The sequence below is a fragment of the Gopherus flavomarginatus genome, chromosome 1 (assembly GCF_025201925.1).
Source record: "Gopherus flavomarginatus isolate rGopFla2 chromosome 1, rGopFla2.mat.asm, whole genome shotgun sequence".
Classification (NCBI taxonomy): domain Eukaryota; kingdom Metazoa; phylum Chordata; order Testudines; family Testudinidae; genus Gopherus; species Gopherus flavomarginatus.
This window is the reverse complement of record NC_066617.1, coordinates 258,275,302-258,293,815: the sequence shown is the minus strand read 5'-3', so window position 1 is coordinate 258,293,815 and position 18,514 is coordinate 258,275,302. Positions and strand designations below refer to the sequence as shown.

At 42.4% G+C, this 18,514-nt stretch overlaps 1 protein-coding gene across 1 annotated transcript in view; it reads left to right on the top strand.

Annotated features, from left to right (window-relative positions):
- TMEM255B (transmembrane protein 255B) overlaps positions 1 to 18,514 on the top strand; it is a 124,724-nt gene that overhangs the window by 77,516 nt on the left and 28,694 nt on the right. The window contains exon 5 of the mRNA XM_050922658.1: positions 13,743 to 13,823. Coding sequence (XP_050778615.1) covers positions 13,743 to 13,823 — 81 coding nt within the window. The remainder of the gene's footprint in view (positions 1 to 13,742; positions 13,824 to 18,514) is intronic.

Below are 18,514 nucleotides of genomic sequence, written 5' to 3'. Positions count from 1 at the left end.
GAATAATATCAACTATTTAGTTAAAATACTACATTAAAGCCAAAGTAAGGAGCTCAAATATACAAAATTAGTATCTATTATTTCAATTATTGGCAGTTCTAAGCCACCCCCCCCCCCGCAGACTATCTAGGTGCTAATGCTCAGAAAATTAAAAACAGTATTCCCAGTGCAACACTGAGGGCTTGTCTACACTTACATTGCTGCATTGACACAGCTGCACCACTGGAGTGCTTAGTGAAGACGCATCCGACACTGACAGGACATCTTCTCCCCAGAGGCAGTTGCTATGTTGATGGGTGAAGGCCTCCCGTCAGCATGGTGCTGTCTATGTCTGGGGGTTATTTGGTATAATTGTGTCTCTTGGGAGGTTGCACATAGCTGAGCAATGTAGTTATAATGACATAGGTTTGTCGTGTAGACCAGGGCTAAGAAGCCAGAGCTGCCTATTGCTGTGCAGTGTCGAAGGTAACACAACTGGCAGCATTAGTAGCCAAACTGGAGGAGAAAAAGTAGCTCCATTGCACTTTCCCTTCAGACTCCCAGACATCCTTGCATTTAGCAGAGGCCTCCCTGAATGCAGGCAGTAGGGGAATGCACTGTATTAGGGGTTGGGGGCAGTCTCTGCATGCTCCCTCTGCCTCCCCCCACACTCTGTATCCAGGTAGGAATCTCCCTAGGCTTCACGCTGGTCACAATCTGGCCACATGTTGTTTTAAGGTTTCTTGGGAATTTTGTTTTGAGGTCTCTTGAGAGGACTGTACCAGCTGAAACACATGTACACGTTTTGGGGAGGATCCTGGCGATTACCATGGCAGTGCAAAGCAACTGGAAATGTGGCAGCTCTGGCTCCATGAGGATCCTCATTGCCCTAGGTAGAATTGCAGCTGCTCTGTCCTAACCCCAGCACAAGGAGCATTCCCAGCAGAAAGAGGCCATGGCTGAGATACTTAGAGGGCCACCATTTCTGGAGTATCTAAGCACCACGTAATCTGCAATGTCTTTATATTATAATATTTTACAGATGAGAAGCTGAGGCACAGGGCAGATAAAGATACATCTATACAGGTGGGGCAGTGAGCCTCTGAAGCCTGGTCGACAGACTGGTGCTCACACTACAAATAGCTGTGTAGATAGAGCTCAGAAGTCCACCCCCATCCTTAGCCTTCAGGGTCAAAGCTGCAACTTCTACACAGCTATTTGTAGTACGATAGCACAAGCCTGAGTCTATTGACCTGGGCTCAGAGGCTTCCAGCCACAGGCTGGGTTATGGTTGCCAACTTTGTAATTGCACAAAACCAAACACCCTTGCCCTTCCCCGCCCCTTCCCCAAGACCCCACACCCCCACTCACTCCAGCCCCCCTCTCTCTGTTGTTTGCTCTCCCCCACTCTCACTCACTTTCACTGGGCTAGAGCAGGAGGTTGGGGTATGTGAGGAGGTGAGGGCTCCAGCTGGGGATGCAAGCTCTGTGGTGGGGCCAGAAATGACGAATTTAGGATGTGGGTGAGGGCTCTGGGCTGGGACAGGTTGTCGGAGTGCAGGAGGGGGTGAGGGTTCTGGCTGGGGGTATGGGCTCTGGGTTGGGGCTGGGGATGAGGGGGTTGGGGTGCAGGAGGGGGCTCTGGGCTAGGACCACAGGGTTTGGAGTGTGAGAGTAGGCTCTGGGGTGCAGGAGGGGGTCCAGGCTCCAGCTGAGGGTGTGGGATCTGGAGTAGTGCCAGGGATAAGGGGTTTGGGATGTGGGAGGGGGCTCAGGGCTGGGGACAGGGATTGAAGTGCAGGAGGGGGTGTGAGGCCCAGGGCCCAGGAGGGGTGCAAAAGCGGGGTCCGATATGGGGCAGGGGGTTGGGGTTGGGGCAGGGTCTGGGAAGGAGTTAGGGTCCAGGAGTGGCTTCTGATCTGGAGCAGGAGGTTAAGGATGCCGGCACTGGTCGGGCAGCACTTACATCAGGTGGCTCCCAGTCAGTGGTGCAGCAGAGCTAAGGCAAGCTCCTTGCCTTCCCTGGCTCCGCGCCGCTCCCAGAAGTGACCGGCATGTCCAGCACCTAGGCGGAGGTGCAGCCAGGTGGCTCTGCGTGGTGTGGACTGGCCGCCTCCGCAGGTGCCGCCCCCGCAGCTCCCATTGGCTGTGATTCCCAGCCAATGGGAGCTGTGGAGCTGGTGCTCAGGGCACAGGCAGTGCACAGAGCCTCTGTGGCTGCCCCTGTGCCTAGGGGCTGGACATGCTGTCTGCTTCCAGGAGCCATGTGGAGCCAGGGCAGGCAGGGAGCCTGCCTTAGCCCTGCTGCACCACTGACCAGACTTTCAGTGGCGGAGCAGGGGTTTGAGCGTCCCTGGGACCCTGAGGAAGCCAGTGCCTGTGGGAGCCATCATTGGAGTGGACTCGCTCTCCAGTCACAACCATCTTCTAGGACCTCCCCTCCATACCAGGCTGGGATTAGAGTTGCAGTGCTGGTGTGGAGGGTGCCACAGGCATAATAACATGTAAAATACACAGGCCTAATAATGTATGAAATTAACAAGCCAATAGTGTAATTGGCCCCACCTCAAAAAAGATACATTAGGACTGGAAAAAGCATAGAGAAGGGCAACAGAAATGATTAGCAGTATGGAACAGCTTCCATATGAGGAGAGATTTAAAAGACTGGGACTAGTGAGCTTAAAAAAGGGATGACTAAGGGGGACATGATAGAGGTCTATAAAATCATGAACAGTTTGGAAAAAGAGAATAGGGAAGTGTTATTTACCCCTTCATATAACACAAGATCCAGAGATCACTCAATTAAATTAATATCCAGCTGGTATAAAACTAACATAAGGAAGTAATTCACACAATAAACAGTCAACCTGTGAAATTCATTGCCGGGAATGTTGTGAAGGTCAAAAGTATAACAGGGTTTAAAAAAGAAATTAGATAAGTTCACAGAAGATAGGTCCATCAATGGCTATTAGCTAAGAAGGTCAGGGTTGCAACCCCATGCTAGATGCTGGGACTGGATGACAAGGGATGAACCATTCAATAGAATGCACTGTTCTGTTCATTCCCTCTGTGGCACCTGGCATTGGCCCCTGTCAGAAGAGAGGATACTGGGCTAGATGGACCTTTGGTCTGACCCAGTATGGCCGTTATTATGTTCTTGAGATGGCACCACCATACATCACCCCTCCTCTGCCCCCTCAAGTTGCAAAACCTAGCTCTGCTACTGCTTGGTAAGGGGTTTCTTACAGGATATGTCCTTGCCTCCTTCACTGGGATACAATTTCCTGTCCCTTCAGGAGCACAAGGTGATCATGATGAGTTCTATGATGAATGTTCTGAATTCTTTATTCTTTCCCAGGGATTTGTCTCTGGGAGGGGAAATCATGATCCATAGCTAGTAAAAATTCAGTTATTTGAACTGAACTCTGTGTCCATTATTTTTATGTTCTCCTGTTCTCTAAAAGCACAAAATACCCAGTAAAATGGCAGTGTGTTTGTGACTGACAATAAATTGGGATACTGTGATGCAACAAAACCAAAAGTCCTGAAAGTGAAATATGCAATTGAAAGGAAAAGTGTGGAAGCCCATGGACATCAGAGGATAAGGTCACTAGGATTGTGCAGAGAAGTTTGATAGAAAATAATTGTGAAAAATCTTCCCAGAGGGAAGGAAAAAAAACAGAATAAGGCTGGCTATGGGAGGAATAATTGACTTCTCTGATAACTCATACCTAGTTTTTGTTCTGGTCATTCTACCAGAACAGCCCTCTCTATAGTTATTAATATTTTGCTTCTGGCTAATACCAAAGATCTCGCTGCTGTTCTTATCCTACCTGACTTATCAGTTGCTTTTGAGATGGAGCATCACTCTATTCTCTTTCGTTGCCTCGGCACCTATATCTTGCTAACTCCACAGTGCAATGGTTTCTTCCCCACTAACACAATTACTCTCTCGGGTTACTCTAGGATAATAATTCTTTTTTCTCCCCTCTCTCTAAATTGGTGTCCCACAGGCCTCTGTTCTTGTTCGTATAAACCTTTTCTTCCTATTTTGCCCTGCTTGTCAATGTTATCTCTGCTGACAGGCTACAAAGTTATGGGCCAATCTCTGGCTATGGTTAAGGAGCAGGCTGAGTGGGCATCAGCAAAGGGGTGTGTGCAAAAAAGCATACAGCATATATTTGCATTCCTGAAATCCTGCTGCTGTGCATAGGATGGGCCCCTCAGGCATCAATCAGAGTAACCTCAAAGCTAAGTCATTGCAAAAGTCCTGCAGAATGCCTTAGAATCAGGGCCTAAATTTTTCAATCTGTTTGACCAGTATTTGTGCAAAAAACTGTAAACATGATATTGATCAGTTGAGAGAGGTCTATCATTAGCACAATAATAAGATCCTGTACCCCTTTGGAATTAAAACTGAGCACGTGCTGTCTTGAGACATATTGCAAAACTTTTCCCACACATTATATCTCTTAAAATAGAAAAGGAAATAGGAAAGCTCTGATTTTTAAACAATGAGTGAGATTCTATTGGCAAGCCATTTTCTGAAGCTTTCCTGCTACTCATGGGACCACATGTGCTTCTCACTTTCATAAGTAACAGATTTTTCTAGTCTGATACTGCACTCATTTATGGGTAGAGTTTAACCTTTTAAAAGGCCACCTGTTACTACAGAGGCACTCTGGTACTATAGTGATAGAGGCAAGATAGATGGGTAGACAGACAGGTAGGTCAGGAACAGTGTGAGTGTGTGGGTTTCATTTTAAATTACAAGAGGTTCAGAAATCATCACAATATACTTAAGTACTATATTGTGCTTCTCTGCCCATCCCATACCACTGTACGTGTTGGTGCCTGTACGACATTCTAAAAAGCTAGCCTGTCATTTTTGCTGTTCTGAACTGAACTAGTTCCAGTGCTGAAGGCAGAACAAACGCTGTGGTTTTAATAACCTCATTTCCTCATAAAATAGATTTATTTCCCCATCATTCCTAGGAATGATTTATCTGACATGCTGCACTTTCAAGGGCCTCTTTTTACAATTCCTATTTATCTTGACAGACTGGGTCCTTCTTTTCTCTTGACACTTTAGACTATTAAATAATCATTTAAGCTCTCCCTAATCATTTGGCACTTAAAGAGAGCTAGTATACAGTATTTTAAGAGAGTTGAAATGGACATGAGGTTTAATATGTTTGATTAAACATTTCTTCCAGGCTTTTGCTTCCATTTAAAAGAACATTGTGGAAGTAATTTGCCAATTACAGAACCAGTTTCTCCTCTCTTGGTTTTCACACCTCAACTGCTAGAACAGGGCCTCATCCTCCCTGATTGAACTGACCTCGTTATCTCTAGCTTGCTTGCTAGCACACATATATATACCTGCCCCTGGATATTTCCATTACATGCATCTGAGGAAGTGGGTATTCACCCACGAAAGCTCATGCTCCAAAACCTCTGTTAGTCTATAAGGTGCCACAGGATTCTTTGCTGCTTTTGCATTAAATTGTTCATCTTCATTGACCAATTTAAAGAATAACATGCACTGCATATGTATGCGCACTTTAATGCACTATATGCTTTTAGTCTGAGCAATACCACTTTCCACTGGAGTCAAAAGGAGGTGCTGGTACTCATCACCTTTGAAAATCAACAGCATCCTTATTAGCAGTATCCTCATTCCTCCTTCTGCTATATTGTCGATGTTCTATCTATCTCTTCTTTCTCTGCCATTCACTAGTAGCTACTGAATGCAATTCTACAGAGTCTCCTTTGCAACAGATGCAGGGCCCTTGCAAATGCAAATTAAAACTGAAGTGTCACGCATCTAACACAAAGATAAAAGGCTAGATCCTCTGGTCGGTGCAGGCCAAAACTGGGAATGAGGAGGGAAAAACAGCTGATTTAAAAAAAAAATGCAGAAAATATATGGAAAGTTTTCAAAAAATGTTCAGCAAAGATTTCACATTTTTGAAAAATGTTGACCACCCTTTAAGCTGGCCAAAATCAGCAAATTAAAAAAAAAAAAGTTTTTTTATATTGTAAAAAGTTTTTTCATCGACATTTTAAGAAATTTATATTTTTTTCTAACTGCTCTAGGGAGAAGCAAATTAAAGGTGGCTTCATGTCATTTTATGCCCCCCTGCCCAATCACTGTACAAATAATGCCAGTCTACTGACTCTGTAGAGAATTATGGATACAAATCATGGATTCTGGTACATTAGCAAGAAGAGACAGCTTTGTCCCTCTGTTTCTATCCTCCCCTAGCCCTGCACCTTGCCTACTTTCTGAGGGGCATGAAGGAGACATGATGGTGGTTCATCCAGTGTTAACTGCCACATGGATTCTTGCCTGGAAAACCATTGGGGTAAAGTGAGTATGACACACAGAGATGCTGCTTCTCAGTTGATACACAGAGCTCAAGGCGAAATGGTTCTGTGGGATTAGGTGAGAAGTGGGATCATGTCATGACAACCTCTTTTTGAGACGTTTCCCTTATTCACTAACTTAGTTAGTTCCCAGTATGGCAGAAAATGAAGGGGAGCATGAACAGAAAGAAAGAAAAGCCCAGAGTTTACATTCTGTGGCTTCTAACCTTTGGTTGAACTTTACTGTACTGGAGAAGATACATATATTTTCCTCTAGAGGGCACACAAGCTCTGCCTAATATTGAAACTGCAACTATTTAAAGTAACACCACCTTATTTTTAAATGCTATATAAAACAGTTACTTGGTTAAATTGATGTCATTTGTTTATTTAAATAAAATTCTTATGTAGCAGCACCTATGGTTGCTGGGATTTATAGTTTTATGTACTACAAGTAAATAGTACATTTGAAAATATAATTTTCAGAGCAGGTTGAACAGACACCTGTCAGGGATGGTCTAGATAATACTTAGTCCTGCCACGAGTACAGGGGACTGGACTGGATGACCTCTCGAGGTCCTTTCCAGTTGTATGATTCTATGATTACTGGCTGGGCATTCTGTTAATCTACCAGGCCGCCAAGGTTTCTTTCTAGAAGATGTGTGACCAATATTGTTGTTTATTGTGTATTTTATTTTCTTGGGCCCTACAACGGGTAAACCCTGTAAAGTTCTGGTGGCATGGAATGGGAGGGAGAGTTCAGGGGTTCACAGTTTTTACTTTTTTCCCAAGTGGTGCAATTATGCAAAGTAAGTGTGTGTGTGTGTGTGTGTGTGTGTATTTTACAAGAGTACATGAAATGGTCGTTTTTTACTGCAAAAAATTGCAAATTGCAGACTGAATTTTGTACCTCTCTACACAGAACTTCAGGAAGAAGAAGCTGAAAATAATTGCCAGGGAAAACAACTTGTTCATGGCTCCACAGTGTATAATTTTATACTTAAATTAGGAGATTCCAGGGTCAGGTGTACAAAGGGAGGTAGAATATTCTATTCCTATGAATTACACTCTCTTTATGACAGCACTGAAAATTCTATCCTACATATTCAACCCAGATATTCATTAATGTCCTGCTGGTCATAGGGAAGAGAAGTTTCCTGTAACATTTAAAAAAAAGAGATTTTTATTTATATATGAATCCAGAAAAATTAGGGAACTGATCATTCATAAGTCACTGGGATTTTCTAGAGGTTACCTTACTTAGCAGCCTCACATCTTCCTTTGAGCTTTGTCCAAATGATTTAATGTCCTCTTGCCAAAGAAACAGTTCTTGATCAGAGAGATTTAGGAATGGCAGGAGCTCCAGAACACTTCCCTTCATATTAATGTAATTTTTGTAGTAACTGAACACAAAAGCAGCCTGCCCATTTTGGTTGGCAGACAGATGATTTTGGAATTCACATTTACATTTGCCCTGTTGCAATAATGATGAGGTAACATATACCTGTGTATTTGCATGTATGTTTCCAAAAAGGCAACGGATGGCCTGATTTTGAAGAGAATTAGAATAACTAGAAACATACAGATACATGTTTGGAACCAGAGTTTAGTTGTTCTTACACAGGAAAACTATCTCTGGAGAAGTATCCCTGTATCGTGTGTGGTTTTAGATTTAGATCATCTTGAAAAATCTTGCCTACTACCTGTAATGTGCTCACAGCTAAACTCAAGGAGTACTCAGTACAAAAACCTAACTTATCAGCAAGAAACAAATGAATAAGAAACTCAGAACTTCTGAGCTTCTGTAGCCATTAATCGAGTATTGGAGGATAAAAAAAATAAAAATTAGCACTTCGTGTATAATCATTTTTAATAATGTTTCACATCCATAACGTTTATGCTTGTTACAGCCTTCAGAAACTGTAAGATGGGGCTCAGACAGGAGAACATGGAATTTTCTTCGTATTATCTACTATATGTATGTTTTTTCCCTAAGGAAACAAAAATTGGGATAAGAAAACCTGCATTCCATACCTGAGCTAAACAAACAAACAAACCCAAAAACCAATTGTGCCAAATCTGCTGGAGATGTTGTTCAAAGGCTATTTTATCCTTCAAAAATTGCAATGGGATGCTGCCAGCATCCAGGAGAATGTGGGTTTTGTGCCATGTGCTTTTAAAAACAGCGAATCAGCCAAACCAAAACCATATGCACTTGAGCGAGAATCTTCTCTTTCTGGGCTTCACTCTCCTCTCCCAGCCTTCTGTTTGTCAGACCTATATTCTAATATGTGCACCAAAAACCAGGTTGGGAGAAGGCTACAGTTCAGTCCCTTTGTGTCTGAAATTATTGTTCACAAAGGCTGAGCCTTTTGTGATTTGGCAGAAATTAATAGGAATTGAGTGTCCAAATCCCTTAAATGGTTATGAAAATCTCAGCCTAAAATGTAAATTGTAAGAGGTCCCTGCAGGATCCAGGCCAGTCAAACCCCAGAAGTTCATAGGTGCTTTTCAGCTGCCTCATCTTGTAAAGTGCTAAGACAAAAATCTTGGTCCCACTGAGCTCAGTGACAAAAATCCCCTTGATTTTCTTGGGGACAGGATTTCACTCTGAGTGCCCTGTGTTGAAAGTAATGTCAGCGGGAATGTAAATATGCTCTGCACCTTGCAGGATCAGGCCCCATGGAGAACTGCGTCATTCCACCTTTGCAGGGTCATGTAACAGGGTGTACACAGAGCATTATTCTTTCCCTTCCCACTGCTTTTCAAGCAGCAAACAACATTGTTGGGGTAATGCCCCTTTAATGGGAGATGGTTCAGAGTGGGCAGATTGGAAAGCACCACTAGTCATAGAGCTGCTGAGGAGTGCACAGGTGAAACCCTCATTTACTGACATGAAGCTGAATTTTGTCTAGCTAGTTAGTTATGTGCCACAATGAATTAATTTTCAAGAAAAATTGTCATTTTCCCCAGTACTGTGGGGAACTGTAAAAGAGTAGTTCTTAGCCCATGCTAAATATACATGTTGTTTATATGCCCTAGTAATCTCTTCATCTCTCTGTGTGTATATTGAATGTCTTTTTATAATACATCAATGGCATTTTTACTGTGTGTGTATAATGTGGACACCCTAAAAATAGCATCAGTCTGTTTTTAATAGAACCTCTTCAATTTATCTTCAGTACTGTTTGGACGTGTAACAAAAGTATATTCTTGGTGTGAAATGTTAGAGTTAATGTTAATAGGTTAAAATAATACGTATTAATAGACTATAAGAGTAGATATATTGTATTTCTGCAAGTGTTGCTATACATATTAGTGTCAAGGATTGGTAGTTATCTCTTATGCATATGCTGTCTGCGGATAGCAATATAAAAAAATCAGACAGCATTTTATGAGCAGTCCAGTAGGAATACTTTCACAGCTTTGAAACATGGTTCATTTTCCTTTGTCATTACATGGAGCAATAAAAATCATATAAGCGTTAATAAAGTATGACATATTGTAGGATAATTTTTAAACACTTTTTAATGTCTCTGTGATTATATTCTGTGTGCTCTTAATCTTCAGGCAGACCGCATGGTATATGAGCAAGTTTAAAAACAAAAAAAAGTCAAATCATGGTTCTTATTTATTCTACTTTTCAGCAGCCTTAATAGACTGCACAATCAAACCTTGATGACTGTATCCCTGATTTATTGATTTATTTGGATATCTGAATAAACTAAATGTTAATTAATCTTCAGAATCTTGGTGGGTCATTGATCTGTTAAATCTGAACCCTTCACCCAAATAAAAATGTAGCTTGGCAACTAAATTTAGGCTAATGTACACATACATACATTGAGAGGCATTGATTGTGATCAGAAAATTTGCCCTCTATATTCAGATGACTTCATTTTCAAAAGTAGCTGCATGCAAAAACATATGGGGTTACTGTGCTGTTGCACCAAATGAATTAATTGTACTTTCAGTGGCCACTACAAGTGAAAGGCCTGATCATTTTCTCCACACAACATTCCAGTAAAACAATGATTATTTTGAACAGTTTGGTTCATCACCCTGTGCTGCTCCTCACTGGGACAACCAAGCAGTGTGGACACATCAAGTGCCCCCTCAGTGGCCAAAGCAATAGGGAGGTGATTAGCAATAATTTGTTTGTTATTAAATAGGAAGGAGACGTAAAGGGATAGGAACATCATGTGAGCTGGGAGAGTAGAGTCAAAGGCCTCTTCCTATGTTTGGTGGTGGAAAAGGGGGAATTCTCTCACTTCCTCTAAAAATATGTAAGATCAGCTGTGTTTGACAACATTAACACTGAGTATCTCTTCTGACAGTGCAGGATATTAACACAAAGAAAGGTTAGCTCCAGTGCTTCCATTATCACATATGTAGCTTGCTTCTGCTGTGGACATAACGAATAGCAACTTTTAATTAAGTTGCCAATGTCTATATTGGGAGCAAGCGTCCTTTCTCTTGGTGGTGTGCTCCTTTTCAGCTTGCTCGCTACTCCTCTCTCCCTCTCCCTCCCCCCCAAGCAGTGAAAAAAGTTACTGCTAATGCCTAATGTTTTCCCAGAGTAGAAAAATAACATCCTTCTAGTTTTACAAATGCTAGAAACGACATGTTATTTCCACCACTCTGGTATTTCCTGTTCCTCCAAAGAATAGGAGTTATTGAAGCAATTCATTCTCTACTTGTGTGGTATAAACAAATATTATTGGATGCAATGGTAAGCTTTTACCCAACCCTTAGGCCAGTTGTCTTCAAGCTATTACTTTAGCTTGCCAGGGTAATCAGAAGGTCAAAGCAAGTAACTTGATGAATGAGCTGTATTAATCTACCTGTCTCGTCCTGCAGGGCTCTGCATTTTCTCCGATTGCCTTGTTGGGCTTTACAGATTTATGCAGTTCATTATAACATAATGAGAGCAGATCTTAACTAGCACAGCCCTAGCTCCAGCTGCCAGTTTACACCTGGTTTTAACAGGTTTTGAAACCAAAGCTGCCACAGTAAAGGACGGGAGGGAGGGTTGAGTTTTTTCTAATGAGTTACGAGTCCTTTGCCTGTAAATTTGCAGGAAAAGAGGCTTTTGGTGGATAATGGTGTTCCCACCCCTTTCCTTGCGGTGGGCTCACTGACACACTGTGATGGAGCTGTCTCAGAGCTCTTCAGTTGCTGGACTAGGCTTCAGCAACATATTAAAACACCTGCATGGCAAAATGCTGGAATTTTTTGTGTGCTAGTTTCATTCAGACCCACTCCTCCCACACTCTGCTTTGCTTTGTGAAATACTACTGTTGAGAGAGATCTGTGCAGTCATTAAATCCCTCCCCTGCACACACACAATCCACAAAAGGGACTTGGGGATTATGACGCTCATTGTCACCATGCCTAGCGTTTAGGTGCCTAGAAAACTCACAGGAACAACACTGTAATCCACAAAGCCTGAGTTCGGCACTGAGGCTCCCCATACAGTGAATTGGGAGAGAGAGGGGCCTTAGAGTGGGATCCACAAAGCAGCACTCTAGGCAAGAACTGCCTAAACTATCCAATGAAAGATGTTGACAAGAGGGGTGTGTCCTGAACAGCGAGTGCCCCTCTGGGAGTTCGGCACCTCAGTCCAGGCTGGAGGGAGGAACCTATCTCTGCTTATGATTCCCGCACCAGGGGAAGACTGGCATTCAGCTGCTTAAGTCATGTGCAGGGCCCAATCCAGTAAGTGTGCTCAAAGTCTGGCTAATAATACACAAAGCCGGGGGAGGAAGGCCTCTCTGATAATCTTTAGCCTGGTTGTTAAGGTACTCACCCTGGGATGTAGGAGACCCCTGGCTCAAGTCCTGCTTCTGCCTGATGAATAGAAGATGGGATTTGAACAGGAATCAGCCAGCTCGCAGGTGAATGATCTAACCACTTGGCTCTGGGTTAGTCAGATGTGGGGCTTCCTCAATCTCTCCTGTTGAAGCTGTTCCACCGCAATTATATAATTGAATAATTAAATATTAATTGGGCCAGAGATAGTGTTCGAATGACTCTGTATCCCAGTGGTTTGAGCACTCACCTGAAGGGTAACAGATCCCTGTTCAGCTCCTTTCTCCTCATCAGGCAGAGGCAGGGTAGTGGGGAGGCTTGAATTGGGGCTCTCCCACATAAGTACCTTAACCATTGGGCTACAGGTTATAAGGGAAGTCATCCTCTGACTTATTTTGTGTGAGCTCACCAAGGGGCCCAGTCTGATAGGCAGCCTCTGAGCATACCTACTGGAGTGGGCCCCATGTGCCATTTAGGTGGCCAGACAGCTATCTTCCCCAATTCGTGCATCGCTTTGGGTCAAAGGCAGGAGATGGGTGCCTGGACACTTCAAGAGAGGCTGCAGATTACATGCTCAGAGGTAGAAATATAGGCACTAGGGAACTTTTATTTCAAAAACATAGGTGCTGAGTGACTTGAAGCACCCACAGGGTTAGGGGGCAGCTGAACAGGTGTTTTGTGGATTGCAGTGGTGCCTAAAAATGGGATTTAGGTGTGTAGTACTTCTGTGGATCCCACTCAGAGTCCTGAATTTAGTAGGGGCAAACATCAGTAGCCTTCAAGTGGTCATTTGCTAAGTGGCTGCTGCTTGAAGCATGCCCCTCCCTGCCAGCTGATGGATATTCCTGTGAGACTTTCCCTTTGTGTTATCACCGAGGAGATTTTTGCATCAAGAAAATGTTGTAAATTTGAGTAGTGAATAGACTTGAGAAAATCACAATCTTTTTGCAGATATTCATGAATTATGAGCTCAGCTCTAGATTTTCTCCTTCATATCATTATTGTCTGTTCTTCAATTTATTTAGTTAGTTAATGAGAAGAGAGAGTGCACTGAGGCCCTATAGTATGAAAAATTGAGTGGTATATTTAAAGATCCTATTTTATTTTCTGTGTTTTCTCTGTGGCAAAAGACTCTTAAAATCTTTAAAAGTAAGGCCTTGTATTTTAAAATAAATTGCCAAATACTTTTCTTTCATTCTAAAATTAATTGGATTAGGTTTTATGTGTGGGGAAATAGTGGCTGTACCGTTCTCAGAAGAGTATGTTATTCATCTGACCTCTGTGTGGAAGAAGGCAGTGTGGGGGGGGGAAAGGGTATTAAATGATTGAGATGCTGGTCTGTCAAAGGAGGCCATTGGGTCAGAGAAAAATAAATTATCCGTGCACAGCCTAGAGGTAGAGAGGGCAAGGGAAATGGTAACTCTTTGCAACTGATTTCTGAACAGATACAGATTGGAAAGCAGACAGCACTGCAGTGCACTTAACTGGTCACCCAGCATGTTCCTTTGGCAGTGGGGGATGATATTATGACTGCACAGTTATTCCGGATTAGATATTTTCATGAATATTTTTTCTCCTTGCAGGACCCTAGGCCTTTGTACACTAGAAGGTGTCAGTTCTATTCAAGTGGAATAGGATTCTTATACGATGCCTACCAGACGGAGGTAAACAAAACGATATTCTAGCTCATTCATTTCCTTTGGGATGTTCTGAGGGGTTCATTAGAAGCCCAAATGTTTTTTTTCCCCAGTAGCACCCTCAATAATGTATTTCTCAAAGGTCTCTGTGAGTTGACTATAATATTTACATCATGTATAGCCATTCTCGTTCCATCTTTATTACATAATCCTCTGAGGAGGTTTTGCTGCCTGGACTATTGTAGTAAATATCTCAGTTAATAAATTTGCATTAGCCAGAAAACTTCAAATTTCTACTGTAATCATCTAATATAAGCCAAGAGTGTCCATGTTCTGTATTCAGCTTCCCTTTATTATCTCAACCATATTAAAATGGCAGGAAGAATAACCGTACCCAAATAAATTGCCTCCTGAAAAATCTAGACTTAGTTTCCTCCCCCCATGTTCCTTAGTATTGCTATTAATTCTGTGTTTTTCCTGCAAATGTGGATTCCAAACTGGTGGTAGCAAGAAGGAAATAAAGCAGAGCTGATCTGAAAATAGACAAACAGTACTAGGGCTTTCAGGAAGCCAGAGATCCGTAATCACAGTTCTTTCCACAGCTCTGAATGAGCTTATGGGAAATGTTACTGTTAATAATATTAGACAAATCAAGTCTGTTACAAATATAAATGAGTAATGCAGTTGGAACCAGAGCATTCTGTAGTTTAAGAAAATATCTTAAAGGAATATTTTACTGATCTTCTTGCTGACCTACCTCAATAAGACATAGGACCTGTGTCAGCATGTTTTCCCATAATTTTAATTCCCTATTCTCCTCACAAAATAAAAAATACCAGGGATATGTCTACCAAGTAAACAGAACTATTTCTCTGCTAAAGTGAAGTTGATTAAGCTTCCCTGTGGATTTTCTCAAGCTGACCTCTTGATTCTAAAAGGCATCAGAGATATTAGACTATGTCTAGACTACCTAGGAATGTATAAATTTGAGCAGCTCTGAGATCTTTGCCCTCTTCTGGCAAAAAAGGTAATATGGGTTTATAGCATCTTTAATTTAATACCCTTGTAATAAATTCTTGTCTGGTTATCCACTGGCATGTTTTTCCAACTGAATTGATCTGGATCTGGATTTCTGTACACTAATCCAGAGATATTGATCCACAGCTGTCAAGTTTAGCTTTTGGGTTTTTTTATTTTAACCAACTGGTTACCAGCTGGCATGACCCACATTCCATGGAAATTTCTCACTAAGAAGGCAGATTATTTGCTTCATGCAATTCTCCTGAGCACAAGTTTCCTTAGAAAAGCCATTGATAGCGTGCAAGTGATACATAACTGGTGGCCTTTGCTTGTTTCATTTCCTTCCTTTGGCAGAAACAGATGGAATTTGATTTTCTTGCAATTACTATGAGGCAAGAACATCTCTTAAATTGGTGTTGAGGGCACGGAGAGGCACAACCAGGCAAAACATGAAAAAGATAATTATCTGGTCTCTGAAATGAAGGAATGGGATTTGACATGCAGAATAACCACAAGTGACATATGATTTAGTGCCTGATTCTGTCCTCCTTTCTCACATCGAGTACTTATTTGTTTGGATTTATTCATTAGTCTCATAAAAAAGGAGTACTTGTTCTTGGCACTCCAAGCACGTTTTAAAAATGCAGTTTTAAAACAGACAACTCCAGTAACCCTCTCATCCAATAATTAGTATATATCATAACACAGAAACTGAAAATATATTTAAGCTCTTTACAATCTTCTTCTAATATACTCCCATACTCTTTCAGACAGGGCAAATGTATAGGCCTTGCAGCATGCCTTGGATGTTGATAAACTAGGACAATTTCAAACCAAGAGTGAGTCCCAAAACCAGGGCGTCATCACAGAGAATGGCCTCCCAGGTACCCCTCCTCTCTTGTACAAAAGGGGCATCAACTCTGGAGTCCCTCCTGATCTCGACTCTGGCAGCATGGCATAAGGAGAGATGTAGTCTTTAAGAAACGTAGGTCCCAGGCCAATACGATTATATGTGATAGGTTAAAACCAACCAGCAGCTTAAATTTTACCTAGTTGCCAATAGGTAGCCAGCACCCATCCAAAAGCACTAGTGTCATGTGCTGCCAGGTAGATGCCTCCTGTAACAAACAAGTGGTTAAGTTCTGCACCAACTTTATTTTACAGATAGATTTAAGATGCTGCCATATGTCATGCAGCATAGTGGCACTTGATTTGATTGCTGTAGTCACTGAAACTAGTGGGCCTCCTCATAAAGTAAGTTACTATTCAGTGTGAGGAAGGGCAGCAGAATCAGGCCCTTGGTGATTTATGCCTTCAGTTCAGGAAAGCACTTATGCATGTATTGAAGTTCCATTGACTTGAAGTAAAAAAGACAGAGGTAAACAAAACACACCATAACTCAGTGGGCTTGTGACAGAGTAAGCTATATCTGTATCAAATTGTGAATTCTGTTGTGTATTGCAGCCTCCATCTTGGATTGTGTCCTTCATTGTGACCTTCATTTTATAGTGTAACCTCCACTGTGGATTAGAGCATCCATTTTGTATTACAGACTGAACACATGTATGCTTTTCCCAGGGCAGGGCTATTGTGATATATATGAAACAGATACCTTACCCAGGAAAGGGGCTTGACACCTGGTTGAATGAGTGTGATAGTGAAGTTAGCACAGAGCAATCAACCTTTGATTATCTGTCAACTACTAGACCATCTTCATGGGACAGTGGACTGTCCGCACATAAGCCAAGCTGGGGGAAGGGGCTAGAATTTCCCAGCTGGAGCACATGGGCAAAATAGGGACAGAGACTGTATTCAAGGGTAGGCTTCTCTGATCAGGAGGACCGACCATCACCATGTGCCAGAAAACAAGGTTGGAAAGAGAGAAAAGGCAGGGGGGACTCTGCCTTGCCTGAAACGCTAACCAGATTTCATACTCGCAGAAGGAGTGAGAACCAGATCTCAGGAGTTTCGTTATTTTGCAAAGATTTGTAATTCTCTAGTGATTTCTTATGAGTAAAGTAGCTGTGGTTAAGAAATTCCTTTACTAAGCCTATATTCCATACTTGCCTGCCACATTTTTCCTGAAGGGGTTAATTGAGACCCTCAAAGTGCCCACAGGAAGGTGGACCTCTGAGGAGGAATGTAGAAGCAAACATGGGGGCAGGGGGCTCAAGAGGGCTGAAGTGTTGGCTTCAGAGTCTAAGGCAGACAGGCTGTGGGACCCCACATCCCAAGGAAGGGGAGCAGCCATGAAGTCTGCCCCTGGGAGTGGGTCCCAGGGATCCAGCTCTTCTCAGGCTCAGGTGGCTTAGTAGCAGATGAGATCCAGTGGTTGGGTCCACGCAAACCAGTCCTTGCAAAGGGGGACTAGGCCAGGTTGTGACAGGACTCATTGAGCAAACTCTATGACTTCAGTGGGATGTAGGCTCATACTTACAGTGAAGGATGTGCTTAAGTACTCTGCTGAGTCTGGGACCTATATCATGCTGTGATGTTCTCTCAGTTAGCTTCTATTAATTGTATGGTATCTTGGCCTACGCCAAGGGCACACTGCTTTTCTTTTTCTTTTCTTCTCCAGCCTCATCAGTTGTGCACAAAGTCCACTGGTTTCAGCAGGAATAAGGTATTACTTAATGTGAGCTAGGGTGGTAGAATCAGACCCTGAACCATGTGCCATTTGTGTGTGTTCTGCATATCAAGTCCTATGTCTGCATTTCAGTGATCAGACTGTTACCTTTTTCAAGTTTTGGCTATTGTGCCTTGACCTCCTCTTAGCACCAATTGAAGAGAGATTCTTGCATTTAATATGAGGCGAAAACATCAAATTCTCTGTTGCTGTCACTGACTTCCTTTGTTCACTCCTTAGTCTTTGTGTGGCCCCCCGTCTTCCTCCCCTGTCTTCTCTGTTTTTTTTTCTTCAAGCTGTTCACGTCTTCCAGAGTCACCATATTCTCTCAAGGAATAATACATTATTGGATGGGCATGCGTGACAGAAGTAATCTGATAAATGCTTTTCAAAGGCAACAATTTTTTCCTAAGCCTGTTGCTACCATCTCTTTCATGAGGAGAAAGGCTCCATTCACTAGTAAATGCTCTTTTCATAGTACAGACAGGACCTTTCTGAATGGTCACAGCATACTTAAGAAAGACGGTAACAATATTGTATTTTCCATACCATTAGCAGTTCCAATATTTGAAACTCTATTAATAAAGCTAAAGCCCTCAAAAAGAAACTTGCCTATAAAATATTATAGTTAGCCCACTATGTCAAATAGAAATGATGTATGCATATTACATTGTAAGGGTCACTAAAATGATCTTTTGTCTGAACAGAGTGTGACTTGCATATGTCTGTATTTATATGTCTGTTCTCTAGAGTCCATAGTCTCACAAATGAACCTTTTCATTTCTGTATTCCAGAGCTTGCTGGAAATGGTACTCGTTTGCTTAATTGCTTAGACTTTTTTCCTATTGTATTTTGTTCTACATTTTTTTTATTCTGGTGTAATAAAAGCTGAAGAGAGGAGTGAGACCTTCAGGAGCAGGGCCAGCTCCAGGCACCAGCGCAGCAAGCAGGTGCTTGGGGCAGCCAATGGAAAGGGGCGGCATGTCTGGGTCTTTGGCGGTAATTCGGCTGTGGGTCCCTCAGTCCCCCTCACAGCGAAGGACCTGCCACCGAAGAATGAAGCGGTGCGGTA